The sequence below is a fragment of the Aspergillus neoniger genome, assembly GCF_003184625.1.
Source record: "Aspergillus neoniger CBS 115656 unplaced genomic scaffold BO87scaffold_11, whole genome shotgun sequence".
Lineage (NCBI taxonomy): Eukaryota > Fungi > Ascomycota > Eurotiomycetes > Eurotiales > Aspergillaceae > Aspergillus > Aspergillus neoniger.
Window position 1 is genome coordinate 852242 of NW_020291139.1, and position 26617 is coordinate 878858.

At 49.4% G+C, this 26617-nt stretch overlaps 11 protein-coding genes across 11 annotated transcripts; 5 read left to right on the forward strand and 6 right to left on the reverse strand.

Moving 5' to 3' along the window:
• Positions 1-148: 148 nt before the first annotated feature.
• BO87DRAFT_414964 (uncharacterized protein) lies at positions 149-853 on the reverse strand (the record flags this gene model as incomplete). Its single annotated transcript, XM_025626660.1, has 3 exons — positions 149-256; positions 325-704; positions 787-853. The coding sequence occupies 3 exons, from the start codon at positions 851-853 to the stop codon at positions 161-163; spliced, it is 543 nt and encodes a 180-aa protein (XP_025481335.1). The 3' UTR covers positions 149-160.
• A 911-nt stretch (positions 854-1764) lies between these two features.
• BO87DRAFT_332064 (benzoate 4-monooxygenase) lies at positions 1765-3898 on the forward strand. Its single transcript, XM_025620356.1, has 10 exons — positions 1765-2088; positions 2144-2187; positions 2234-2421; positions 2480-2577; positions 2627-2716; positions 2774-2916; positions 2968-3106; positions 3158-3289; positions 3341-3504; positions 3557-3898. Exons 1-10 carry the CDS (start codon positions 1795-1797, stop codon positions 3717-3719), a joined length of 1455 nt encoding a protein of 484 aa, XP_025481336.1. The 5' UTR covers positions 1765-1794; the 3' UTR covers positions 3720-3898.
• A 61-nt stretch (positions 3899-3959) lies between these two features.
• BO87DRAFT_375463 (L-threonylcarbamoyladenylate synthase) lies at positions 3960-4796 on the reverse strand. Its single transcript, XM_025623046.1, has one exon. It carries the CDS (start codon positions 4759-4761, stop codon positions 4030-4032), a length of 732 nt encoding a protein of 243 aa, XP_025481337.1. The 5' UTR covers positions 4762-4796; the 3' UTR covers positions 3960-4029.
• Positions 4797-6096: 1300 nt separating this feature from the next.
• On the forward strand, positions 6097-7526 carry BO87DRAFT_458000 (uncharacterized protein). The gene is made up of 2 exons (XM_025628841.1): positions 6097-6138; positions 6188-7526. The coding sequence occupies exon 2, from the start codon at positions 6222-6224 to the stop codon at positions 7503-7505; it is 1284 nt and encodes a 427-aa protein (XP_025481338.1). The 5' UTR covers positions 6097-6138; positions 6188-6221; the 3' UTR covers positions 7506-7526.
• Positions 7527-7948: 422 nt separating this feature from the next.
• BO87DRAFT_433710 (uncharacterized protein) lies at positions 7949-10854 on the forward strand (the record flags this gene model as incomplete). Its single annotated transcript, XM_025627673.1, has 4 exons — positions 7949-9639; positions 9694-9945; positions 9999-10112; positions 10176-10854. The coding sequence occupies exons 1-4, from the start codon at positions 7961-7963 to the stop codon at positions 10852-10854; spliced, it is 2724 nt and encodes a 907-aa protein (XP_025481339.1). The 5' UTR covers positions 7949-7960.
• A 135-nt stretch (positions 10855-10989) lies between these two features.
• BO87DRAFT_433716 (MFS general substrate transporter) lies at positions 10990-12638 on the reverse strand (the record flags this gene model as incomplete). The annotated part of the gene is made up of 2 exons (XM_025627674.1): positions 10990-12524; positions 12575-12638. The coding sequence occupies 2 exons, from the start codon at positions 12636-12638 to the stop codon at positions 10990-10992; spliced, it is 1599 nt and encodes a 532-aa protein (XP_025481340.1).
• A 2185-nt stretch (positions 12639-14823) lies between these two features.
• BO87DRAFT_25767 (cupin domain-containing protein) lies at positions 14824-15818 on the forward strand. The gene is made up of 2 exons (XM_025618873.1): positions 14824-15096; positions 15204-15818. Exon 2 carries the CDS (start codon positions 15221-15223, stop codon positions 15752-15754), a length of 534 nt encoding a protein of 177 aa, XP_025481341.1. The 5' UTR covers positions 14824-15096; positions 15204-15220; the 3' UTR covers positions 15755-15818.
• A 265-nt stretch (positions 15819-16083) lies between these two features.
• On the reverse strand, positions 16084-18318 carry BO87DRAFT_433722 (acyclic terpene utilization AtuA family protein; the record flags this gene model as incomplete). Its single annotated transcript, XM_025627675.1, has 7 exons — positions 18248-18318; positions 18122-18196; positions 17884-18062; positions 17177-17817; positions 16908-17111; positions 16722-16861; positions 16084-16640 (listed from the first exon to the last, which is right to left on the reverse strand). Exons 1-7 carry the CDS (start codon positions 18303-18305, stop codon positions 16084-16086), a joined length of 1854 nt encoding a protein of 617 aa, XP_025481342.1. The 5' UTR covers positions 18306-18318.
• A 569-nt stretch (positions 18319-18887) lies between these two features.
• On the forward strand, positions 18888-20763 carry BO87DRAFT_375467 (CoA-transferase family III; the record flags this gene model as incomplete). Its single annotated transcript, XM_025623047.1, has 2 exons — positions 18888-19914; positions 19974-20763. Exons 1-2 carry the CDS (start codon positions 18970-18972, stop codon positions 20760-20762), a joined length of 1734 nt encoding a protein of 577 aa, XP_025481343.1. The 5' UTR covers positions 18888-18969.
• A 54-nt stretch (positions 20764-20817) lies between these two features.
• BO87DRAFT_433727 (uncharacterized protein) lies at positions 20818-23408 on the reverse strand (the record flags this gene model as incomplete). The annotated part of the gene is made up of 6 exons (XM_025627676.1): positions 23239-23408; positions 23057-23184; positions 22696-22991; positions 21597-22642; positions 21448-21505; positions 20818-21368 (listed from the first exon to the last, which is right to left on the reverse strand). Exons 1-6 carry the CDS (start codon positions 23284-23286, stop codon positions 20818-20820), a joined length of 2127 nt encoding a protein of 708 aa, XP_025481344.1. The 5' UTR covers positions 23287-23408.
• A 377-nt stretch (positions 23409-23785) lies between these two features.
• BO87DRAFT_405823 (carboxylesterase/lipase family protein) lies at positions 23786-25597 on the reverse strand (the record flags this gene model as incomplete). Its single annotated transcript, XM_025625959.1, has 2 exons — positions 23786-24922; positions 24959-25597. 2 exons carry the CDS (start codon positions 25595-25597, stop codon positions 23873-23875), a joined length of 1689 nt encoding a protein of 562 aa, XP_025481345.1. The 3' UTR covers positions 23786-23872.
• Positions 25598-26617: the final 1020 nt, after the last annotated feature.

A 26617-nucleotide genomic window follows, 5' to 3' on the forward strand; every position in this document is an offset into this window, starting at 1 on the left:
AAGGTACTAAAAGCGCCATTTAATTATTCCCTCCATGTCCAATTTGATCGTACAAAGCGTACTACTGTAGACTAAGACTGCAAAATTCACAGACAAAATTTTGACAAACGCACATACCAGATAAAGTCGCATCTCATAAATGCACCATGGAAGATTCATACTATTTCGCCTTCCTGGCTTTCTCCGGGTCGGCCAACATTCCTCGATTCCACCTCGGATCATCCGATTCTTGCACCGGCGCCCACCCAAGCTGGATCTGCATGATCGGTCCTTATCAGCTACTGCCCCACAGCGGCATACCATCCACAATGGCCAAGAACATACCTGCATCACCTTCTGGTCCCAATCCTTCGTGAAGCTTTTGATCTTGCCATCTTGAACCTCAAAGATAGCAGCAGCGCTCCATCTCGCTTTCCGAGGTGGATCCGATCTCTCAATTCCTTTATACGGCTTCCCCGCATGCGATCCTTCAGCCGTATATCGCAGTAGCACATGTCCATTCTTTGCCCACGCCTGGTCATAGCGAACTATATGCAGATCATTAACGGACTCCATGACGTGGGCGTGCGAATCGGCGTAATCCATGGGCGTGGAACATCCAGGAAAAGTGGAGGGACTCCAAAACCAGCTGTCCGGGGTGCAAAGGTGGCGAACGGACTCGGCACCTTTATTCTGGGTTGGCGAGTAGGCAATTGACATGTATTCTTTTGCGATATTGAGATTGGCCTATATATATTGATTAAACTGTTAGGAGTGACATATAGGGAATTTTACTGAGTTGTATACGTGCCTCTTCTTCTGGTGTTTGGGTTGCCGAGATGACGGTCGGTGGTTGGCCACCTGTCGCAGACATGATTGTTGAGTATCTGGCACAATGCTAAACCCTCACTACAGATTGTTGTTTGTTGCAAATTTGATTGATGGGGCAGAGTAAATGACTGATGGATGGAGCAGAAACCTATCTATATAGTTACTGGTTTATATTGTCGTCTCTTCAGTCATCATGACGTTGTGTTACCTCGTCCAACTCGGTTCTGGTCTGTTGACAGCTGAAACTCAATGTTATTTGGTATACTTATGTAAACAAAACTTCTATTAGTGAGATAGAATAGTACCACTGGAAAAAGATAGTAGCTGAAAAGCTACACACCTGCAGTTCTACCCACCCGTATGACTGCAGAATCAAAGTGAGTCCTAACTTCTGAAAATATATTGAATCGTTGCTGGGGCATATATTATTCCAAACCATGACTTCAAAGCACTAGTTTTACGCCGGAGTAGCGAGGTGGATGCGAATAACCATGCTGTTCAGGAATGAATTCGCATCATCGTTAAGATAACCAATGACAAGCAGGTACACGATGGCTGCCGGCTTATAGTAATTTTGAAGATAGTAGTGTTCTCTATGCTTCCGGTTAAATACACCACCGCGACACATACTGGCAACGGACAGGCGGCTACTACTTGGCAAGTGCAGGGCCCTGTACGAATCGAACCCGCGCGATTGGCTTCGTCAACGAGCGGGGTAAGCTTCATTAGGCGTCTCAACTCTGAATTATCTAGCTGTAATTGGTGTAACCTACCCCACTCCCATACCAAGCCATGCTATGGTCGATCAAGAACTAAATCATGCAGTGAGAGTTGGTTTTCATAGTCGATGGGTCAGTTGGGGAAGCGAGGGGCAGTATGCCGAGCTATCCGTCCAAGATTTAAAGGTCAACGGTCACCATGGTTGGCTACATAGCATACTTGCAAAGTGTGGTACCCGGTCAAGCTGCAGAGGTTTCATGGAAGATGTTGTACCTGGTACTTGCCTTCTCCGTTCCGGGCTACCTTATAGCCCTCACATGCTACAATCTCTTTTTCCATCCTCTCCGCAGCTTTCCTGGACCACCACTTGCAAAAGTCTCCAAGCTATGGAGCAGGATTGGGAATCGGACTGGCCGAAAGTCTGACCGAATTCACGAGGCTCATCTCAAGTACGGACCGGTAGTGCGAATTGGGCCAAACGAGTTGTCGTTCGCTGAACCTGCCGCTGCACGAGCTATTTACACATCGCTTGCATTGGTCAAAGAGGAAACCTTCTACGTAAGATCCATGACACTATATATGCGATTCAAGAGGGGTTAATTGTTATATCCAGCGGGCGAAGACTGTGTTTCATGAGAACCATCTTTTCTCCACTCGGTAGGTCCGACAGTATGTGTGCAGGCCAAGTACTAAGCGAATGAAGGGATGTGCAGGCGCATCGGCAGCGACGGAAGCTTTTCGCGCGGGGATATTCGCAGGCAGCCATGCTAGAGTTTGAGCCCCATATCTCCAACAAAATCGATATGGTTCTCAAAGAATGGAAGGCACGGTCAGCTGATGGTCCTATTGATGTTTACCCTTGGCTCCACTGGCTTGCCTTTGATGTGGTGTGTGAGTGCAGAATATCCCGGCTTTGGTATTCACACTTCACTGATGTAATGCGGCATAGACCACCTAATGTTCGATGATGATCCAGGCCAGGTTACCTCGGGAAGAAGCCATGAAGTAATGGCCTATCTTCAGGCTTGGAAGCCAACCTATATCTACGTAAGTGGTGAAACGTTCTCTCGTGTATCACAAGTTGACCTCCACAAAGAAAGAGTTCCTGCCGCAATTAGACCGATGGGGAGTATATGTTCCAGGGTATGTGGGTGACTACTTCAGGAAGGTTCAAGCCTGGAAGAACGTGAGTGAAACCTACTAGAATAGCTGCCGAGCTGTCAACGGGAGCTGAAGATCATAGTATTCGGTCAATTTGATTAAGAGGAGCCGTGAAAGGGGCACTAAGACTCCGTTTCTTCGAGCGGCACTGAATGGTGACGAGGATGCCTTTCTCGGAAGACCCCTGACCAACTCGGAGTTGGCGGAGGAATGCATGGGCGGAATGTATGTTCATCGCCATAGCGCAGAGTTGACTTCTTCTGACATTTATTACAGGTTCGCAGGAAGCGGCACCACCGCTAATACGTTCACATTTCTTCTCTGGGCATGTCTGCGTAAGCCAGATGTTGTGGCCCGGCTCAAGGCGGAATTGAGAGAAGCGTTCCCAGATGCTACTATTATTCCGGACCATCGGGTATGCATCATCTGTATTCAATCACTTTACAGTTGACTAAACCGTTGCCAGACGTGCTCTTCTTTGCCGTATCTTCAAGCGGTTATTTCAGAGACATTCCGTCGCTATCCCGCTGCTATTGCCATCCTACCTCGCACCGTAGTCAAGGATACAACTATTGCAGGTGTACCAATCCCCAAAGGGGTCAGTTACACTTATCATCTACCTCCACATCATAATACTTACAGAAAGCAGACAGTTGTGGGCGCACAAAATCGGACAATCCATTTCGATGAGAAGGCTTTCCCTGACGCTCAAGATTTTCGACCTGAGCGCTGGCTAGAGACGGAGAATGAGGCCTTGCAGAAGGAGGCTTTGGCGCCATTTTCCATGGGCCCCAGAAAATGCGTAGGTCTCAAGTAAGTGACGCTAAAATCTGCCAGATACTCTAATACGTGCTGACGATGAAAGCTTGGCTCAAATGGAGCTCAATAAATTAGTTGCGGCTTTCTTCCTTCGATTCGATGGGGAGGTCGATAGTAGCATGACCGAGGAGGATATGCGTCTGTATGATACCTTCACTGCTTCTCCTGCTGGAGGAAAGCTATTAGTCCGTCTGAGTGAGTCCGCTTAGGATTATGAAGCCTTCAGGTGCTGCGAAATACCGTTACATAACTCTGAATAGTTGGTGCCGGTACAGGCTTGCTTCTTGACTTGTGGAAACATATGCAAAGACCATTGCTTGGGGGCATATGCACATGGCGAGTACTTAGACCGCAATGTTTTCGTTCCAAATGACAAAAGAGATACTGGTTCACTCAATGGAAATTGGCTACATTAATAATAATGTTCAAGTCCTCATAATTGATATAGTCCACGACCTACCCATCCTCCCATTCTATTCCCTCATCTATATACACACCATAATCGCCCCAATCCACCAACTAAGTCTTAAACACCGGATCCTCCGGCAACTCCACCCCCCAAAACCTACGCATCCTCTCCCTAAACAACTCATAACACGACCCCATCCGAAGCACCCTCATCTCCCGAAAATCCATCACAATCGACGCCCTCCCATAAACATGATACCTCTGCAACCCATAATCCACAATCAAATCCGCAACCTCCAAAATCTCCTCCTCAATATCCTCCACTCGAAACTTCTGCCCCCTCCCACTCAGATTCGCACTAGACCCCACCATAACCTGCCCAGCCTCATAATTCAGCCTACAGATCTCCCGCAATAACGAGCCCCCACCCACGAACATCGCAATCGTGTCATCCTTAACCACATTGGCTAGTGTTTTCGGGGTGAATTTCGCCAGAATAGGGTGTTCTGGTCTGTACGGAGCCACGATGCCTAGACCCATATCGAGGTCTTGAGTGAGAACGCGGGTCATGTTGAACCTCTCCGCATCGAGAATGTGCAGCTCATGATGCAGCTCGTACGATCCAATCAGACCGTGGGCGTGTCCTGGGCGGCGTTGTTTCGCGGCGAAGGATCGCTCGATCGCCTCGACGGAGGAGGCTAGGAGGCCGTAGCCGACTTCTGTGGGGACGATGGCGATGCCTCCAATTTGGAGAACGTTGAAGACTCGCTGGGCGTCGGAGATGGTGTTGGGGAAGTGGCCTGGGAAGGGGATTTTTTTGGGGTTGGGGGTTGGAGAAGACATTTTGTTGATGTCGGATTTCCGATTTATGAAAAGAGAGAAATCTGGATTATTCTTCAATGGTAGGGGTGGTGGGGTAGGATTCTGCTGTAGATATCCTATTGTTGATCACCACCGTGCGCTGGCCGGTCAGATTTTAGCTGGCATTTGGGTACAAAATCAGGATTTCTCTTTATCCGCGGGGAGTTGAGATTCGGCTTGTAAATGTGGTAAGCAGAGCTACGATTTATTGAGACTTTTATGGGTTTATTAGGTGGAAGTTGCATCTATTTGATCAGTGTCATACTCAACCTCAAGATGCAGAGATCAAGGTGTATGTCGCATTGTTCGGCAGCCACTCCTTTACTTTTTCTACGGCGAGTTGCAGGGGAGCCTCACGCTAACTCGCTCCTCAATGCTGAGTGGGTGGCTTTCCGCTAGCTGGGAAACTGTTGCTGAGTACTCTCGCCGCTTCTCTTTTCTCTCGGCTATATCATCAGGTTGGAAATCTCCCAGGAACTATTAATGAGGTGATCGCTCCTCTATCAATACTTCGTTTCCAATGGCACCCAGAAAATAAACGCCAAATAATTTCCGTCTGGCTCTGGTGGAGTGCGTCTGTGCGGCGCGGGTGTCCCGGTGATTTGCCGTGGGTCTCAGTCCACTACAATACTTCTGATGAGACTGAGTATATGCTTGACGAAGGTGACTAAATGAGGCTATACAAATCCATCCCCCCATATGGTGTACGAAGTATAAACAGGAAGCAAAATCACCAACAACTACCCGGTTTTGGGTGGGAAGGAATCTGACCTCGTGGCAGAAACATCACCATCATAGGCGAGTCTCGTGGATAGATATCTTTTTCAGTTGTCTTGATATATTTTTGAATCGACGGGAGAAAGTCCGACGTCTATGGGCAATGGCTATAAATGTATGACTCAGAGGCTTGGACAATTACCAACGGCAAAAAAAAAAAAAAAAACTCATGAACGTGCTAGCGCATTATTAAGCCAAGCTGTCCAGAATTGCGGCCAAGCGGGACGACACTGCAATTGTTGGACGTGATAGGACATGGTCGAGCGAGATAATGTATTTCGAAGGCGATGAGAGGGGCTCATTGTTTGACCTTAAGGAAATTTCAGTGTTTCGGAATATATTGGTACATGCCAAAAACGGTGGTCATAAAGACTTCCACGATGGATTGCTGCCCCCAAATGCGCTGCCCGGCGTCTAGCGCTAATCACTAGCTCCTTCTGCCTCAGGTGCTTCAACCACTTGTTGCACCCACACACTTTAATGCCCATCTCACGGCCTAGCGAATTATCAAATAGCCATGGACAAAAGCCGTCGAACGAGGAGGTCCAGTAAAAAGAGCAAGACAGGTTGTCGAACCTGTAGGTCAGTAAGCCTCAACGTCCCAAATTAGACACCATCTAATTTTCTACAGATTGCGTCATGTTAAATGTGATGAAACTCCAGGAATGTGTCAGCGATGCACATCCACGGGTAGAAAGTGTGACGGATATGACGCAGAGCGACTGCCCAATCGACGAACTACCGCCACACTGACCGAGATAGCGCCTGGCATTGCTCATCGCTTTAGGTGGAAGTTGACTTCCGATGAGCAGCGCTGTATCTCATTTTTCCAGAACCGAATTGGACCTTCAATAGTTGCCTACTTCGATTGCGTTCTGTGGCAACGGCTTGTCCTCCAACTTAGCCAAGTTGAGCCGGCTGCTTTTCATGCACTCGTTGCGTTTAGTGCTGTCTATGCGGACTATGAAGCTCGAGGGATACCAGTTAACAAGAACAACCTAGATAGTGCCTTACAGCGTTTTGCTCTCGACCAATGCGGGCGAGCGTACAAATGGTTGAACTCGCGATCGGCCTCTCAGGACCCAGGATTCCGCGACATCATGCTAGTGTGCTGTGTACTGTTCATTATGACAGAATGGATGCGCGGACAGAATGATACTGCTAAGTTACACATGAAGAACGGGCTTCGAATACTAGAGGACGACCAGTCCTTGACGGCAGCAACTGCCGCTTTCAGCTCTGTCTTCGGGCAATGTCTAGGCGAATCACTTGCCTCACTGAAAGTCCAATCTACCTATTTTGGCATTGAGGAGCCAATACAACCGCAATCTTCGAAGAGCCCCAACCCTGGAACCCCAGTTCTTGATGATAAGCTTTTCTACAGCCTCCTCGATGCACGGCTGACGTTTGAACCATTGATGGGCGAGATTTTTCAATTTCATCTATTCACCTCCCGCATTTCCCAGGAAGAGATAAGACTCAACTATGGCGAACTTTCCGATATACAGTTCGAGCTCTCTTCCCGACTAAATCGATTCGCTATTGCACTTGAATTGTTTTGCATATCCTCATTCGATCAGCTTAGCCGCAACGCCCAGCGAAGCTTGCGCACTATGCAGCTACACCAACAAGTCCTTTCCATTGTCGTGAACCTCTCCCTCCTCGGACACGAACACGATGTTCTAGACTTCTACAACCCCTCTTTCGAACACATCCTTTCCCTTACAGAAGCTATTATCGCTAGCTTTACTAATCGCCCTAGCGTCTGTCTTGACATGGGCGTTATTCTCCCCCTCTCCTTCGTTGCGACAAGATGCCGCGAGCCCCTTATACGCGCGCGTGCATTGAGAGTTCTTCGCTCCTGGCCGCATCGCGAGGGACCCTGGGAGTCTAGTTTCATCGCCGAGTGTGCCTCAAGACCGCAGGAGACTCGGGGGACCCATTTTTAGCCATGCTGGCCTGAATGCAGCTAAGCAGATATTGAAAGCCGTACACGGCTTTTAGTCACGAAGGCTTGCTAGGTATCCGAGCCATCTCAGTAACGGCATTCTGATAGCCAAGGACGGTCGGGGCTACATCCTAGAAAGACAATGGGAAAGAAATGGTGTAAATCCTTGGCGGATTGAGGTTAATACCTCTTCCAGTAATCCCAGGCTATATAAGTGTCAGATAGATGCAAGTCTGTAGCCTAATTAGGAAATTCTCCGACGAGATTCCGCACCTGGACAAGAATCATACAAATTCCGGTTAAATCCAGACTTCATCCCCGGAAAGACGCCGATCCCTGCAGCACAGATGTAACATTAATTTGTAGGGTGGTGTAGATTGCGGACTGGCGTGCATAAAAAGAGGATGGGTTAACATTCGGTCGAAATCCCAAGAATTGCGATAGGAATCTTCCAAAATGAACATCCTGTTCGGCATCCTTCCATTGCTATTACCCATCGCACATGCCACTACTTTCTCCATCAAGCATTTCACCGGTGCTTTCGACGATAATTCTGGCGTGCTGAAATCACTTAAGTCCTCGTTGGACTTGTCTTTTAATTTCTCTCCGTATGATGTTTTCGCTAATCGCAGCGGCAATGGTCACTACCACACCGGAGACCTGACTCTACGCTACCGAGTAGGCAATTCCAACTCATGGATCGATGCAGACACTGTAAAGAATCGCGTTCCTCTTACTAGGGGCAACTCTTCGGATGCCATACTCTCGTCGAATCTTGACCAGACGATCGGAAACGTCACCAATGACCGGTTATTCATCACGCGGAACTGGATCGACTACGAAGGAGACTTAGCCGTCAACTTCACCTTGCGAAACGGAAACACTCAATCCATCGAGATCGGCAGCCTTGGCTTTCCCATCGAGTTCAATAGTATATTCACAGACCGAACAGCAGTTGAAACAAGAGAAAAGTGTGTCCTGGTCGATCCCTTCATCGGCCTCCAAGCCGGATATGCCCAGGTCACTCGGCTTCTCGGACAGGGGCCTCACCTCGTCATCACGCCTCTAAACCTCGATACAAAATCCGAAGCATGGAGGTTCCTCACAGAGGATACTGATACATCGCTAGCTTACCAAAGTCAAGTGTTTGAGGGCAACTATGAGTGGCAGGTTTATTCGAAAGCATATGCAGAGCAGGAATGGAAGGGCGTTGAGCCATGGAATCCGCCAACCTCGTTAGTATTGTCGCCAGGCGAATCGATCTCTTTCGGCCTGCGCTTTACAGCTGTTTCGAGTGTCGATGAGATTGAACCTACTGTTTCTTCGCTCGGGCATCCGGTTGCTGTTGGCATTCCGGGATATGTGCTGACCCAGGATCTTGAGGGGCAATTGTTTGTCAATACGACGCTTAAGGCTAATTCTATGAATGTTTCACCGGATGGCTGTCTCTCGGCTACATCCTTGGAGCTTAGCAGCAGTGTCTGGGCAGGGTACAAGATGGTACCGAGCAAGGACATGTTCGGCAGATGCAGGGTCGAAATCGTGTACGACACGGGCTTGAAGCATACCTTACACTACTACATCACCGATGCTGGGCCCAGTACTCTATCCAATGCCGGCCGTTTTCTGGAAGAAAACCAGTGGTATACAGATACTTCGGATCCATTCGGGCGCGCCCCTTCCATCATCACCCACGACCGCTCCGTGAACGGCCCAGTACTGCAGGACAATCGTGTCTGGATAGCAGGCTTAAGCGACGAAGGAGGTGCGGGATCCTTTGTTGTTGCTGCAATGAAGCAAACAATACAGCCTGTTGCATCTGAAGTTGCTAAGCTGGAACAATTTGTCAATGAGACTGTTTGGTCCAGATTGCAGTTGACCAACGGATCCACCGCGTATGGTGTTCGGAAGAGCTTGTTCTTTTACGATCCCGACGTTATGCCAGATTATGACTACGATGCTGATATCTATTGGACCGGAAGCTGGGATAAAGAGGCAGCTTACTTGATTGATAGAGCGTATGACTACGTTCACGTTTCGTGTCTCTATTGGGGTCTGTACCGTGCTGGTCGAATCGCCCCGAGTGTTTTGACCCTACGACCACCGAAGTGGTACTTGCTGCAGGCTTACAAAACGTGGGTTCCTATCTATTGGTGCTCTAGACTATAATCTCACTAATATGTGTCAAGTGTACGATTCATATTTGGATCCCAGCCCGATGGAAGCCAGAACACTTACTATGGTGACCTTGGGTTAATGGGAGAAACGATGTGGATGTACTTGCTTAACGATCTCAAAGCCGAGAATTACACGTCAGAAGCAACAGAGATGGAAGAAATCATGCGCGATCGTGCCAAAGCGTGGTCCACGCAAGAAGACCCCTTCGGCAGCGAGCAAGCCTGGGATTGTACAGGACAGGAGGGCGTATACCTGTGGTCCAAGTACGCCCACACCACCTATTTCTCTCCGCCCATAGACTAACACCTGTCCATAGATACTTTAACTACACATCCGCAGCACAAAAGACCATTAACTCCATTAGAGGATACATGCCCACCGTAGCCCACTGGGGCTGGAACGGCAATGCTCGACGATACTGGGACTTCACGTATGCTCTTCCCAGGACTCCAATTCCCTTCTAACTCGATAAGTGTACACTAACAAGTAACAGAACAGCAGGAAAGCTCTCCCGCATCGAGCGCCAAATCCACCACTACGGCTCAAGCCTTAATGCCCTCCCCATGCTCGATAACTACCGCTCACTCACAAACCCAACAAGTCAATCCAGTTTCTACGACCTCCGCATCGGCTACGGAGGTAACCAAGGTCCAACGACCAACGTCGCGTCCGACGGCTTCGGGTCCATGTCGTTCCACTCATTCCCAGAGACATTGGCATGGGATGACTACACCGGTGACTATGGACCCGGTTTTCTAGGCCAAGTCCTGGGTGCTGTGACGGTTCTGTTGAAACATCCTGAATTTGGATGGGTAAGTTTCGGAGGGAATGTTGATTCATCTTCTTCGAACGATACTGTCACGGTGCAGCCACGCGATACTGTTCGGAGGAGGGTGTATCTGGCGGATCTGGGGCTGGATGTTTCGATTGATGCGGGTGCTATTGAGGAGGTGAGGGTCTTGTATGGTGAGAACAAGGTCGAGTTTTATTTGGTTGATCGGGCTGATGGGTCCGAGGGGGTGCCTGCTACGAGGGCGGCGGTGGGGTATTCTGTTACCTCAGTGGCTGGCGCAAAGGGGATTCAATTACAGACTGATGGAGTGACGAAGGGGAGGTATGGGTGGGAGGTGAAGCTTGAGTCGGGTAAGGGGAAGGTGGTGTTTGAGTGGTAGATATAGCCTGAGATAGTTTGACGAGGCATTCATGCTGAAGAAAGATGAAATGAAATTTTTTTCTCTTAAAGCTCTCTTGTCAATTTACAAAGACTTCTCACTCAAATATACAATATGTGCGTTCGACATTCCTGCTCAAGGAAAGGGATAGAGTGAAATCGACCCGAATATAACATAAATCACTAAACATCCATTCCCGCCGCAGAACCCACAACATTCCTCCCTCTCCTCCTCAGCAGCCTCCCTAATATACGGACTCCTAGCACGTATCTCCTTCCCCCAAACAAAGACCGCGACCGGAGCAAACGCCAACACCAGAGAAACCAAACCCAAAAGCGAACTCGCCCAATGTGACCCCAAATTCGTATACATAGATTGAGCCGCCAACGGAAGAAACGCAACGAACATATTCTCGCCTAGACCAATAGCTCCAACAGCGCTCGCCGCAAACATGCTATACGCATCGATCAGGTAGTTTGCATTGCTGACTATAACGCACGTACAGCCAGCGCCGACCATAGCAAGACCAATGGCTGGAGCAATCCACGGGATAGAAGGATAAGATGTCCACGCGTAGACGAACATGCCCCCTGCGACACTGATTAACCCGCCTGCTAGGGCTTGGTATAGACGGGCTTCGGGGATTTCTTTTCCTGGGGTTTCTGTATTCCGTAAGGCGGACTGGTAGTACCAGCGGTTGGTGAGAAGGCAGTATATCCAGCCGATGATTTCGCCGACAACAACGGCCGCTTGCACGTATCCTCCCTTGACGGCATCCCAACCGTATAGTTCGCCGAAGACTTGCTCTGCTGATTGGGTGAATAGGTAGATGGTTCCTATGCTGAAAGCAGACCATATTGTGGAGACGAAGACCACTGATTCTGTACAGAGCATGTATAATGGTCGCTGGACACTCTTCCAGACAATCTGGACGATAGACGTGGTCTCGAACTCTTCTTGTGTGTATGTCTTTCTGCCTTCCTTCCGTAGTTTCTGTGCTCGGGCTTTTAGGATAGCAGAGCCACGGGTCTCCGGCAACGCGAAAACAAAGAGCGGGAAGAAAAGACCAGTCCAAATAAGCTGTAGATATCCAATCCAACGCCACGACAAGAATTGGTAGATCGAAGCACCAATAACCGGTCCCATACTGCTGGAGGCCAGGTATATGGTTATATACATGCTCAGGGGAACAGTACGTGCGCGGTTTCCAACATAAATAATAGATATGACTCCGGCCACTGTATTAGCCAGAATGGCAACGCAACCACCGGAGAAGAACCGCGTGATGATAAGCGTAGCGAAGTTCTGAGCCACGCCCGTTGGGATCAAGAAGCAAATGTAGATCAGATAAACGGCCAGGAAGACGTATCGGATGCCGAAGTCTTCCATGACAGGTAGAACCACAAGCGAAAAGAGAGCACCTCCCACGCCCCAGGAGGTAATCATCCAGTAGGAGTTTGGGAAGTTGGCTTCATTGATGTTAAACTGTCTATCGATTGCATAGTGCGCGGGCGTGATGATGGTTCCATTCATCAGAGCGATGAAGGTTGCGAAGAGCCCAATTCCGGTGACAGCTGACTTCTTCCAAGGGGGCCAGTTTATTGGGTTTTCGGGATCGTTGTCTCCATCCCAGCTTATTATCACAGTTTCTGAATCAGAAGATTGGCCCTCTAGATGTCTTAGTATATTATGTCGTCAAGGCATATGTGGTCTATCTAACCTTCGGAGGGTGAAATGGTGGCCGGCGTCACTGTCACCTTTGTGTCGTCGGTAGCAATAGACATAATGTTGGTATGTTGTAAAGCGAGGACTTGTTATATAAAATAGAAATCTATCAACATCAGATCGTGAATAAGAGTGTATAAACCTTTAAGCAAACTCTATACATCGGGTGTGCCTCTGTGCATGGAAACTCCCCCTCTTCTTGACGGCATCTGCTAGTCGGCTCCAGGGATTTGCTTTATGAGTCCTATGATCCTTCTTTGCTTTGTTTTCGTCCCACCCTTTGCCAATTTAATTTGTCATGTAGCTTCTATTGCGCACAATTCAATAGTTATGTCCGGATCCGTGTAGATCCACACCGCCTCTCCATCTGATTCGGCCGCTCAAATTCCTCGATACTAGTCGGTCAACAGCATTAGAAGAATGTTACTTAATTCCACTCAAATATTTAAACGATCCCTTGCAGTCTCTGTTCTGGCCTTATCGCCAGCGGATCAAACAGTCATGATGTCGCGACAGCACCATCTTTGCTGTGCCTCCCGCCGTAAGAAAGGATTATAAGTCACTTGAGGCCACGTCTAGCTCTGGTAGGGAAGGGACGCAATCAATTGCAGGAAGCCCTCGATATTGTGTGCTGAAACCTCGCAAAAAAGGTCCACGTTAAATTCTCTGACATTTGGAGCCTGGACGCATTACCCGGCAACATATCACAATCCAGCCGAGACGGAAACCATCGGACGCATCCAGTATCAAAAGTATGAATCCCATTGATTCCATTGATCATGGTAATACCGGATGCGGACGCGACTGAATAAAGCTGAATTAGGAGCGAATCTTTTGGGTGAGAAATGAGGTATTCACCAGTCTCAAGCAAAAAAAAAAAAAAAAAAAAAAAAAAAAAAAAAAAAAAAAAAAAAAAAAAAAAAAAAAAAAGTCCGTGAAGCCGCAGTAACCACGAGGCCATTAATGCCATTAAGCCGTTTCTCAATCAGAACAGCCTGCGAGGTCTATGGCTTTATAAAGCATTCTCGGCCCCTAGGTGCCTCCCCATAACAGCTCCTCGTAAGGACATACTCATGTTGTTGCTTATTGTCCTTTTGACGCAACAGCACGTCGATCTACCGTCACTGTATCATGGGCAACAGGGCATGGACTTCTGGGTAGTGTACCATGCTGCATTTTGAGGCATCCGTACGTAATTTATAGCCTGTTCAGAGCTTAGTGCCAGCTAGACAGCTTCTTGCACTGCGTGATCAAGGAGAAACGACGGTCGGTGCTGATGTACTGGAATGAGTGGAAGTCAGTCGTGACAAGGATATAGTTGAACACATCATTCAGTATCGGGACTGATTACCATGGCTTTATGAGTGGGATTATCTTCCCTGAAGCATAGCTGTATAATGTGTCTAATCCGTAGACAAAGCCACGGATATCATCACACTAAACCTGAGTACTAAGCAAGCCGAAACAGCAGTCGATGATTACAATTCGCAAGTCTTCGGCGGATCTTTTATTGGTTGGCAAAGCTACGGAGGTCAACAGGGGTCATCAGGCAACAACAACCTCTACTAATATGTAGTGGTAATATCTAGTTAGTGCTCTGAGGGGTACGGTGGGATCCCCGCCAGTCAACCGGGCCTTCAAGTCGGTTTCATTTTGTACACCAGCCTTCTTTCTCTTTGCCTGTAGTGGCCCTCGTGCACTGGCTGGGTGTTTGGAGCCGGATGAACCACTCTCGACATGGTAATTGGTGGCATCAGTCAGGCACTGCTAGGATGGTGGAGATATCGGTCGGCGTTAGCACTTAGCTTAGCCCGAGTCTCCGAGAAGAGGCTAAATGTCAGTCCACCTGAGACACAAGGCTGTTCCCCTGACTATCCCACAAAGTACATCACTGGTTGCATCCTAGGACACCAACCGGTAGCTGGCAAATGGTCGGCTCATTTGGGCCGATAAAAGCGGATTGGAGCCAATCAAATACTAGCCAGGTCAACATCTCCACTGCACTGACCTCGAGACGCAGGGATACCGACCGGATGAAAACCACCCATGGCTAGTTTTTGATTGGACCAAGCATGAGTTTATTTAGGGCTCATCATTTTGGCGGCGGGCGAGGCCGCTGTGGATGTTCTCACTGCGCCCACCCCGCTCTAATCCTTTGAGCCCTTGAGGGTGTCTTTCGATTCTCCGTCGGACGAGGCTTTGCGATATTTTGTCTCATTCTAGTGAGAGAGGCCGGTCCCCGCTTATAAATTCGGCCTCGTGTCGTTGACCTTCTTTACTCTCTTGCCGCCTATGATGCTCAGCCTCGCGCGCCACTTTCATAAGCTGCTTCCTTCCCAATATCATCCTTACAAAGCTTGGTCTTGGTATGCTTATCTCTTGAGCCTCGCTCTCTTTCTAGTCTTGGCCTCAGTCTATTTCGACTCGTGCCCCTTTGCCCATTCAAGTTTAGTCTCAGTCTAGCCAAACGAAGCCAAATCCTTGCAGCGAAAGAGCCCTGGCATCAAAACACGAAATGTAAGTTCCCAGACACACGGAGACAATATACAGCATGGTTTTACCTAAGAAAATCACATAAACCTCAAATGGCATCCAAACCTCTGATTACATTGGCGTCCCTGCAGTCAGTTGCTTCACAGCCATGTCGACTCCAGAGCCACTTCCCAACCCCCAGCGCGTCATCACCGACACCGATCTCGAGACCGGCATCTCTCATTTCAACACGACGCTGGACGAAAGCCTTGCCGTCAAACAGGATCTCGGAGGCTCCTTGTTCCGTTTGGGATACATCACTGACAAGACCCCCAACACGCTCGATGGCACCGATCTCACCAACTACACGGAGTACCTGGAGACTGCCAGCGTGCCTCCAGTCACCCTCCCCGACGGCCGTGGTATGATCTGGTACATCGACACCCCTCCCGGCAAAGGCAGTCCTTCCCACCGCACCCTCAGCTTCGACGTCGTCATTCAGGTCGCAGGCGAGATCGAATTGACTCTCGAGTCAGGCGAGAAGCGCATCCAGAAGCCTGGTGACATGGTCATCCAGCGCGCTACCACTCACAGTTGGAGAAACCCCAGCGAAGACAAGTGGGCCCGTATGGTTGGTGTCATGTACTCCAGCAACCCTGTGGTTCTCAAGAATGGCACCGGACTGGGTCCCTCCGGGCTCTAATCGCCTTATCAGCAATGGTATAGACTATTTGTGTCTACATAGAACAGCTAATTCATATCCGGCCCTTTTACTTTGAACAAATCCAAGCCTCTAAGCTTCTAGCAGAGTTGGCAATATATCTTATCTGCTAGTATACTAAGCAGTTCATTATACAGAAAATTACCAAAAGTTCAAATATAAAGGCCCACCATTTTCTGTCTCGATATACTGATTGGCTACTACTATGGTAAATGACTTTGTAATTCCCTATCTCAAGAACGAACACACTATATGAGCAATTGATTGATAGAAAAACATGTTCAAGAAGAAAAGCATATTCGAGTACGACATCATCCCAAAATCTCCACAGGAACATCCACCACCTTATCACGGATATAATCAACAAACCCCTTCCCAAACCCATCAAGCCGACTCGAACTACTCACGCCCCGTCCCAGAATCCCATAGATGACCAAGTGCACTGCCATAATATTCGGGAACTCGACGCGCTCAATAAAGAAGCTGTCATTCCAATCCTTGCCGATGAGCTCTCGCATTCGATCTCGGGTCATATATGATCGAAGCCAGGCCCAGTGCTTGGGGTTCGTAACGAAAAGTCCACAGTTGAGGTTTCCGCCCTTATCGCCTGAACGTCCGAGAGCGATGTCTCCCAAGCGGAGTTTCTTAGTGGGGCTTTTGAACAGTTGTGATTCTGCTGGGTCGTAATTATCCCGGGGTGTGAGTTCTTGATATTGTGGGGGATGACCGGTATCGTATGAGCTGATGTTGTTGGATGCGTCTATCATAATTATTTTCTCGTGGATCTCGGATTGCTTTATTAGCGCTGGGTAGTAGGCAAGGAACGGTAGGGGAATGGCTGTTCGAGTGTCCAGTGATGTATGAAAGCCTGCACATTAACCCTTCGTGTTAGATGACTGCAGTCTATATATATGTGATTGGATTAAAGAAAGTAAATTGGGCCACGTACCGGAGAAATGCTTGAGAGAGATATCTTTCATAGCCTTTGCTACAGCCAGAACAGCGCTTTCTGACTGCGATGCCACAAACACACGCAGATACGTAGTACTTTCGGCCTGGAAGGCTGGATTGGCTGCAGGTGTTCCAATTCTACGAATGTTAGGCAGTGAACGAGCACGGGAAGGACAAGTCGTACCTCTGAAACTCCAAAGTCTCCAAACTTTTCTTGACTTCTTCAGGAAGAAAATGACGCATCTGCCGCTCAAAAAGATCCCACTTCTTATCCGTAGCATACCCAGTTGCATTGAGCAGAAGTTGGGCTTCGTATCCTCCTCGGTAGAAGACAGCAAGCTTGGTCGTCGGGGGTGGAGGTGATCCTCGAATACCCGACACGTGCACCCTGTATTCATGTTTCCATGATTAGATATGTTCGCTAATCCAAAATAATCGCGCCAAAGTACTTACCTATCTTTCCCCACGTCTTTGACCGCAACATCGCCGATATAACCACTCACGTCACTATTGAGATAGATATTCCCCTGCAGCTCATACAGGAATTGACTGCAAACAGTCTCCGAGTTCACGATACCCTGTGTGTTTGGGTGTTTCGTGATAACGCATGTGCCATCCGCAGCAATTTCAGCGATAGGAAACCCGGGAGCAACAAGATCATCCAGAGGGTATTTATCAAACCCAGCAAAATTGGCACCAGTCACATACGCAGAACACTCGATCAAATGACCAGCAATCAGCGATCCGGCAAGCTGGTCGTAGTCTGTCTCTGACCAGTTATGCCAGTACCACGCTGCAGCGATAACCGGACTGGCGTCTGCAACGCGGCCACAGATAATGATATCGGCACCTCGGCGCAGGCCATCCACGATGCCACGGGCACCCAAGTACGCATGTGCAGATACCATTGGGACGGGCTTCCCATCTTGTGTGTTCAGGAATGCGTAAGTGAGATCTGAAGGCACCACATCTGCGTTCCCGGCATCAAGATGGGTCAGCTCTTCTTTAGTGGCTGGCATGTTTGGTCCAACGCGATCATACAAGTCATCACCTGAGAGGTATGCAACACGGAGATCAAGCTTCTTTTCAGATACCTATAGAATAGAAAGCTGTGTCAGTATGCTCGCCAAACTCTAGTATACGGAAGTAATGCGGCCTACCAGAGCTTGGATCTTCAGTGCAAGAGCTTTAGGATCCAAAGCACCACCGTTGATGACCACTCGAATACGCTTCTGCGCGATCACTTCGATGGTCTGCTGAAGTCCTTCCCAGGCAGTAGCTTCGTATCCGGGATGCCTTCCCTCTCGCCATGCCTGAGCATTGTTCGCAAGATTGACTTCTACACACACGAGCTTAGAACCGCTGTTGTTTCGTAGAAGTAAGAGAAGTATGGCTTACCTGCAAGATAATCACCCGTTATAAAATCAACATCTCCCAATGTTGCCTGTCGGTACATTTCATACGCGGGATCGCCTGCCATACAACATCAGCCTGACTGTCTCGCCCTGAATGTCGGCTGCCTACCATGATATCCAGAGCAGTTGGCGACCCTAACAGGGCGTGTCTCTGTTGCAGATGACATGATTACAAGTTGTAGACCTCAGTAGTAGTCGCTCAAGATAATCTATGAAGATCGATAGACACAATCCCCGCATTTCTTGGTATACATGAACCACGCCTTATATACCAAGTTCCCGTACCTCGGCCATCGTTCGGATATTCAGGTAATTGGACAAAGAATTGCGTCGTCGAATAGTGAGCAGCTCCTGGGTCAAGGATGTTGAGCATGGACCCTTCGATCCCAGTGGACCAATAGCATCCCCTTGCTTCGTGGTGTCTGTATCCCTAAAAGGCTATGATTGACTTTCATCCTTTGTGTCCCCGTGGCCCGTGGCAAGACCCCTCACAGGATATGGAACGATTTATCCCCAGTGCATCCAAGTTATGCAGCATTATAGTGAACCATGTGTTCATTAGTCAATCAAAACCCCTTATAGTTAAACGTCATGGGTTAGTAGATCATTTCCAGTTTGTTGGTAGCTGTGCCGTGGACCCCGGACTTGGAACCCCGCGGGCCGTGGAGCCAGAATGTCCGGGCCCTTTCTTTGTCTCCTATGAGAATATGACAGCTAACGCAAGGGGTAGTGTCGCGTCGCTGGGTTATCTTCTTCATTCTACCCTGAACTGAATATTCCGTCTACTTCTTCTCCCATTCTTTGATGGTACTGACATAACTCTAACCAACAATGACACTGGCCCACGAAACTTTTCCCGGTACGGAGGTCTACGGACCTGGCACTTTCATCGACAAGACTGTGCTTCCAGTGCCTGTAGACGCTCGTCGGGTGTTTGAGCTTCTCGCCTCTAGAACCCCTGGATTTACCCAGAACAAAGCACTATGGGATACCGTCCACTTCGAAGGACGACCTGAGCCTATGGTTCAAGGTCCGATCAAATCACCCGTCATGGCAGCTGCGCTTCATGCCATGGGAGGAGTGGTGGCCAATGAGCTTCTCGAACTGCGTGATGGAAAGCCCGCGACGGAGAATAGTGTGACAGTCAATACCGACCATGCAGGCATTTGGCTCGGATCTGTATTCACCACGTACATCAATGGTTCCGATGTATCCGCCCTGGCACGGTCGGGGAAGTTGAATTCACTCTTCGAACAGAATTATGAACAAGGCTTCGGCAAAGGAATAGCCAGCCGGGCAACTGCTATTTACCAAACGAAAGATCCCAAAGTGTGGTACCAGCTTCATGGTTCACTCGACGCAAACGCTGCTCTTCGGACAATGGGAATCAACCCAGATGTGACTTTCAGCACATCCCAACAATACTATGACTATATCCAAGGGCATATCATCAAGTGGTCGCCCGATGAGCTTGAAATGCACAATGTGCGTCATGGTCTGTGTGGAAGCATCTGCTACTCTCCGGAGGGCTGGAGGAAGACGGAGTTTGGTAAACGCCTGTCCAGACACCCCTTGGTCAATGTGACGGCCGAGACATATGCAAAGCCTACACCTCCAATCCCTCTAGTCAAGGGTCTATCTGACAAGCGGCCACTTGCTGGAATTAAGGTCCTGGAGATGGTTCGTATCATTGCTGGGCCGCAGATCGGCGTAACCTTGGCATCCTACGGGGCGGACGTGATCCGTGTGAATTGTAGCAGACTAGTTGACCTTAACGTATGTTTTGCCTTGATCCAGTGTCGCGTAAAAGCCTACTAACAATTCTTGGGTTCTAGGCACTCCAGCTCACACTGAATGCGGGAAAGCGGACAATTGACCTCGACATCACTAAGCCGGAAGACATAGAACGACTGCAAGAACTGCTTGCAGATGTTGATGTTTTCATCCAAGGGTTCAGAATGGGTTCCCTGGAGCGGAAAGGACTGGGGCTCCGCAACATGCTGGAGATAGCAGCTAAAAGGAATAAGGGAATCATCTACGTCGACGAGAACTGTTACGGTCCAGATGGCCCATTCCATGAGCGTCCTGGTTGGCAACAAATTGGGGATGCGGCATCTGGAAGCGAATATGTAATGGGTCGATCACAAGGCTATGAGGAAGGAAAGAGTGTATTGCCACCACTCCCTGTGTCTGATATGATAACGGGCATTGTCGGTGCGGTTGGTGCCATGATTGCGGTAAAGAGACGGGCAGTTGAAGGCGGCTCATATCACATCACTAGCTCCTTGGTTGCTGCTGATGCAGTTGCATTGGAGAAGGAAATAGGATTATACCCCCCTGAGGTGGTACGAGACACAGTCGAGCGATTTGGGTTCAAGGAGATTACTCCTGATCAATACGTTTCCGAAGTCCTGATCCCAGTCATTGATGGTTGGAAAAGAGGTTTGCCTCATGACTTGGATGAGGACTCGAGGTTCATGACGACATTCAAGGAGCCAGGACCCTGGGGCCGCCAGACTCTCTTGAAGCCTGTTGCAAAATTAGGTCTTGAGGAGTCGACGCCAAGATGGACTTCTCCTCCTGTCCCGCACTGCCATCATGGTAGGGACATCAGTTGGCTTTAAAAAAATTCGGGGTATGGAGATTTGTATATAGTTTTCTGAGTCAAGCAATCATGTCTCAAGTATCTGGCATATTGGCCTCCGGTATATCCACTCCCGGAACGACTGGAAACGAAGGCGCACCTGAAACAAGATCCTGCCAGTTCCAAAATGGCGGTAGGGACCACTGCCAGTTAGTCGCCTGATCAACTTCGTTGAAAGGCCCCAGAAAACCAATATCTGGGTAGGGCCCCTGCGGCATCACATTCGTAAACTGTGCGCTTCCCATATTTGCCGCAGAAGCGCTACCAAAAGGAGTCGGTAACGCGTCGGAAAGATTGGGGGCTGTATTTTGATTGATCCCAGGGCTAGATAGACTAGGCCTGTCATTTTCGTTATTCTGCATAGTTGCTGGATGGTGGTGGCGGGCAGGTTGCGCCGTCAAGAAGGCCCGCCTGGCAGAACGTTCTAAGTCAGAGCACATGCCCAATACAAAGTCGATATATGTATGAGGCTCCTCGGAAGAAGTACATGTGAGAAGTTTAACCACATTCTGGACCATTGAAAGATCGTCCCCAGCATCTGAATGTGTAGGTTGTGCGAGTATCCTTAAGGCAAGAGGGACACATGCTGCCGCTGGAAAGTAAATGATGTTCCTTCAGAGATCAAGGTTAGCGTAGGCCCTTTGGAGACGTCGATAAGTACTCACCACTTGTAGGTAGAGCCGAGCGAAGGTACATGTGATAGTAGAGCCAATGCAGAACGTGCTGCGTCGAGTGAGCGTGAAATAATTGGCGCAATATCCTCGTCCGTTCCATGCCTAGACCGCCCGATAGCGTTTGCTTGAAACACACACACCTGATAAAGGTTTGAGTAACAGCAGTTATATGCGAAATGCAATCGAAGGACATGTTGCAGGAAATAAGTTGGTTTACAATACAATCTGCGCTGGGGTTGAAGCCTCGAATGTAAGGTCTTCTTCCAGCTCAACAGCGCGTCTTCACAAGACTTTATTCTCTCAATAACATCATCACTCGATTCTCGACGAATAGTCACCGTGTAAAGCTTCCTATAAACAAGCCGCTGAATCTGAGCTAGTTGAGCAAGGAGACGGAAGTAATTCATTCTAGTACCGTCAATCGTTAGTATGCCTCTGCCGTCAGGTGGATTCTCTGTCGGTAAATTTGTATCATAGTCTTCGATATCCTGGACCGGCGGGCGGCCCACCCTGATGGAAATGTCTGAGTCAAGTATGAAAGCGATCCAGTACATTCTTCGCCTGTGCTCCGCCTCGGGTGAAGCTCCAGCGCCGTTGTCTCTATGCAGTCCTATTGACTGGGCCAGACGCATTGCTGCAGCCGCGAACATAAAAAGGGCTTGGGGGTTAGGTGTACCCTGAAAGTAAAGCGCCAGACCTAAGAGGCCCTGCACGGCGGCAATGTCAGTGTTTTGAAGGAAGACGTCAACTACAGCGTTCAGGGCATTCTTAACATGTCCCAACGACTTTTTCCACTTGTCACTAGGATCAGAAGAAGCATGCGCCCTTTCTCTGTATGATATGGCCAGAGCAATGTTGAGAGAGATCCACCATGATGCACTATTATCGGGGTTCCATGAGTATTGTCTGTCGACGGACCTCATGAACGAGCCCTCCTCAAAAAGAGGAATTGCTTGGTTAAAGGTTGCAAAGTACTCTCGCATTAGTTGGACAGTTGTGTCCTTACATGGTAGAGGTTCGAAAATGCGCCGTTCAAGGCCATCTTGAAGAATTTGAGGAACCCAGCTGGAAAGTTGCCATGGATTAGCACTTCTTTGAGGTGCGCGTCGCCAAACCCCAATATCCGGCTGTGCCTCTAGCCCATTTAATTCGGCATTTGTTAGTGCAGAAAATGCGGACGAAGCCCCTAATCTCGATCAATAACTGGGGCGAAATTCAGATGACGATGATGCGACCTACCAAAATAGCGCATTTTCCCGTCCTGTGCGTCGATGACTATAGATTGATCGTTCTCGGCGGGAGGGTGAGGACCCTTGTCAGATGGTACCTGAGACATTCCAGGGATGTTGTCTCCGTCTGTCGGGTCTTCTGGCTCCCGGTAATTGGTACTGCTCTCGACTGACGAGCCCGGCGAAGTTGAACGTCGGGTATTCTCTTTCTCCACGCCTCGCTGGCCTTGAGTTCCAGAACTAGTCAAACTCTCTAATTGCTCCTGCATTTTTTCAATTCGCTTCTCTAGCCGTTCAACATATGTCCTACGCCCATCAGTCATCTGCTATGAATGGTAGCTATTTCTTGGGTAGGAGAGCCTAGCACTTACCGACTCTCGCGTTTCCGGCGGTCCATGACATCTTGATACCCGCAAGATAGATTGAATGCGTGGCAAGGTGAACAAATAGGTCGCTTTCCATCACATTTGACCTTTTTACGCCGACAGGTATTACACGCCTTAGGTGTACCAATTAGCTGGTTACTATATAGTTTGAGATTGAACGAACTCACTTTAGCTCGCCGGACGATGTTGGTTGTAGATGATTGTGTTTTGTTCATCTCTCCTCAACTTTTAGTGATTATAATGGACTCAAACCGGAGCGCAAGACCTTATATACAAGCAATTCGGATTAACAAGTAGAACGTAGAGTTTGTCGCAGATTGGAATATCCAGTGTTCAATGGATATAGTAAAATGGACATAGTAATTAGTTGACGCAAGATCGCGCCGTTGGCTGCCGTTCTGGTAGACTAACCGAGGCTTACTAGTCCCGGTGAGCTTACTGCACAGGTGCGGATTAAAGATGTTCCTGACGGGCCACCAGAAGCGTATGTCAGGGTCGCTGCAGCAAAAGACGACAAAGATGATAAATTATACGCTGAATTCTCGCCTTAGGTGACATGCAAGTATCCACTACCTCTGATTCCTATGTATACCTTTTCATCTCAAACTAGTTTCACTCTTACGAGGAAATTTGGAGCAATCCACAAGGCCTCTTCCCGTGAACGTAAAATATATATTTGATGAAAGATTCCCTCAAACCCTATCATATCATTTTCGCCTAACAAGTATGTAACGATCAAGTCCGGAGCCCCGCTCATATACCATTGCAGCAGATCCGAGTCTTGACCCCAGCTTAGCTCGCTCAGTACACCGGCCAATTACTGAACCACTTGTTCATGAAAGACTGCTTCTCGGCTGAAGCCACCAAGACTGGCTCCCACGCATCGCCTAATTCCATCACCACTGGCTCAGCAGCATCGTTGGCCGGCCAGTTGGGCAGCCCCGGGCCATTGGGATTCCCAGAGCGCAGAAAGTTTACCCAATAGTCGGACAGCCGGTCGGCGATTGCATAGTCCTCAGGCTTCCAAGGCTTGTCAGTCGCATACAAGTTGTTGAACGCATAGTTAATTTCACTCATGTGGTACGCGCCCTCATCCTGGCCTGGGGGGGCATGGGTCCAGTAGTAGGTGTAAGTGCTGACAGTGCTGTTGCCCGAGGTGTTGCGCGCGACTCCGGCTTGATACTCATTGGCCCACTCCCAAAGGGAGATGCGGGTCTGGTCCTGATAGAAGGTATTGCTGGCGGCATCGGCGCTGCTGTTACTGTTCCCTGCAGGATATAGTTGGAAGAACTCAGCGGCCAGGCCGACGCTGCCAAACTCGTACTGATTCTGGCGCGTATAGCTCTCGACCGTCATCCCGGGATTCGGGGTCGCACCATTTTCATCTCGGTTTCCGCCAGTCAGAACCGCGGCGATGGTATAATTGCCCTGCTGCAGCATCTCCTGGTAGGTAGCCGGCAGTACGTAGCCGTCCAGGACGGGACGGAACAGCGGGGGCTCCATATAGACCGAGTTGTTGGCAAAGACCGTATTCACGTAAGTAACGTCACTCGCATCGGCGCCGGCCAGGAAGACCTCGACTGGAGCGGCACGGGCCCCGGCAATCCCTGAGAGATTGAGGCTGTTGAAATACGCAGTCCCCTGCGCCTCCGCGACGGCGAGACGGCGGTATCCCTCGGCCACACTCCCGATTAGGGGATCGGAAGGGTAATGAGCTCCGCTCTCGGCAATCACCTGCTCGAAAAGCCCGTCCGCAAGTGGACTGTTCAGATGATCGAGCACAGCAGCGGCGCCTGCTGACTGGCCACCAATAGTAATGCGGGTTGGATCGCCCCCGAAGGCGGCGATGTTCTCGTTCGTTCAATGCAGCGCCGCCTGCTGGTCAACTAAGCCGTAATTGCCTGAGGTACCGCTAGACGAGTTCTGACTGAGTTCCGGGTGGGCTAAAAAGCCCAGCGCGCCCAGTCGATAATTGACGGTCACAACCACGACCCCCTTGGCGGCTAGACCGGCCCCATCGTACAGGGCCTGGCTGCTCGATCCCGAGCCAAAGCGGCCCCCGTAGAACCAGACATAGACTGGAAGCTTGCTGCTGGACGAGGCAGGTACCACACCGATCCTGGTTTCCGTGTTATTCTGCACGTCGTTTAGGGTGGCCGTATCGGGAGTCCAGATGTTGAGATACAAGCAGTCCTCGCTATAATAGCTCGACCCGGGCTGGGGACAATCCGGGGCAAACTCGGTAGCGTCACGGACGCCCGTCCATCCGCTGACATGCTGCGGATGACGCCAACGATAAGCTCCAGTCGGGGCGGCGGCAAAGGGGATTGCCTTGAGGTTGTAGACCGAAGAGATGCATTGTGATCTATTGCCCTGCACCGTGCTCTCGTATGTGTCAATATAGACGGTGGGTGACTGCACTGGAGCGACTGACGAGCTCAATGTGCTTCTTGACTGGGTCGGCGTGCCTATAACGCGGCCATATGCGGCACTGGCCAGCAAGGAGCCCCAGATGAGGAGCTTCATTGCTTTGGATCACGATGGTTGAAATCTGATTGTCAGTTGAAATTGGTCGGGGTGATGCAAGCTTATTTTATATTCCTCATTGCTCTTCACGCCCCTCGTTTCTCAACTCCAGTCGCTCTGAGATCTACTTTTCCCTTTCCCCACTTTTCCCCAAGATTGAGCTTCGCTCCGTAATGTCTTCCTTTCATGTGGGAAGAACGGGTGTGCCTACGGACATCGGATAACGGAGATGGTGCGAAGTCCGACATTATCCCCGTACACGTCTTACTCGCCTTTCGTCCTGGCTGCACTTTGCATACCCCCTTTGCATGGCAAGCACTGTTCGGATCAGATGCCAGTTGATCAAGATATATTATCCCACCTTTGAAGGCATGAAAGTGGATTATAAAAGGTCTGACAGTATTTTGAACGTGTGAGGTTGATCGGGACATGCTCACCCTGTAGTGCGGGACGGCTCCGCGTGCTTGTTTCATCTCCACCAGCAAGGGAACAGACGAGTTGCAGAAGATAAGCATTGACCCTATTGGGCCGTGCCCGACATCGGGGGATAGTCTACTTTCGCCTTCCTATTTGCACTGCGGCCTGCAAAGTAATGAATGGACCTGCGACAGGAAAGGCTTGCCCCCGCATTTGATGACGCGGTCAAGCCGGCTGAAAGCTTAGCTCCGTCCCTGTTTGCTAGACCGCGGAGCAGGGCATGCCCTGGATTATTGTCCCTCTAGCCCAGAAGAGCAGCCTAGCATGTTAATCCCTATTTCAGAGGATTCCTTGGCACGGACAATGTTACTTGACTGCAAGTCGGGCAGTCGATGCACTCAACCGTCAACCACGTCTAAATGACAGCGGGCTGAGATTGACAGCAGCTCTGTCGTCCCCGACAGATCTCCTCCTATCCGGGTTTGGATGCAATCACGACAGTGTGGAGGACAGTGCTCAAGGATAAGCTGATATATGATGAAATAATGTGGGGAATCGAATGAATGGATGTAGTAGACGGAGCTTATCTGATTCAATTACATA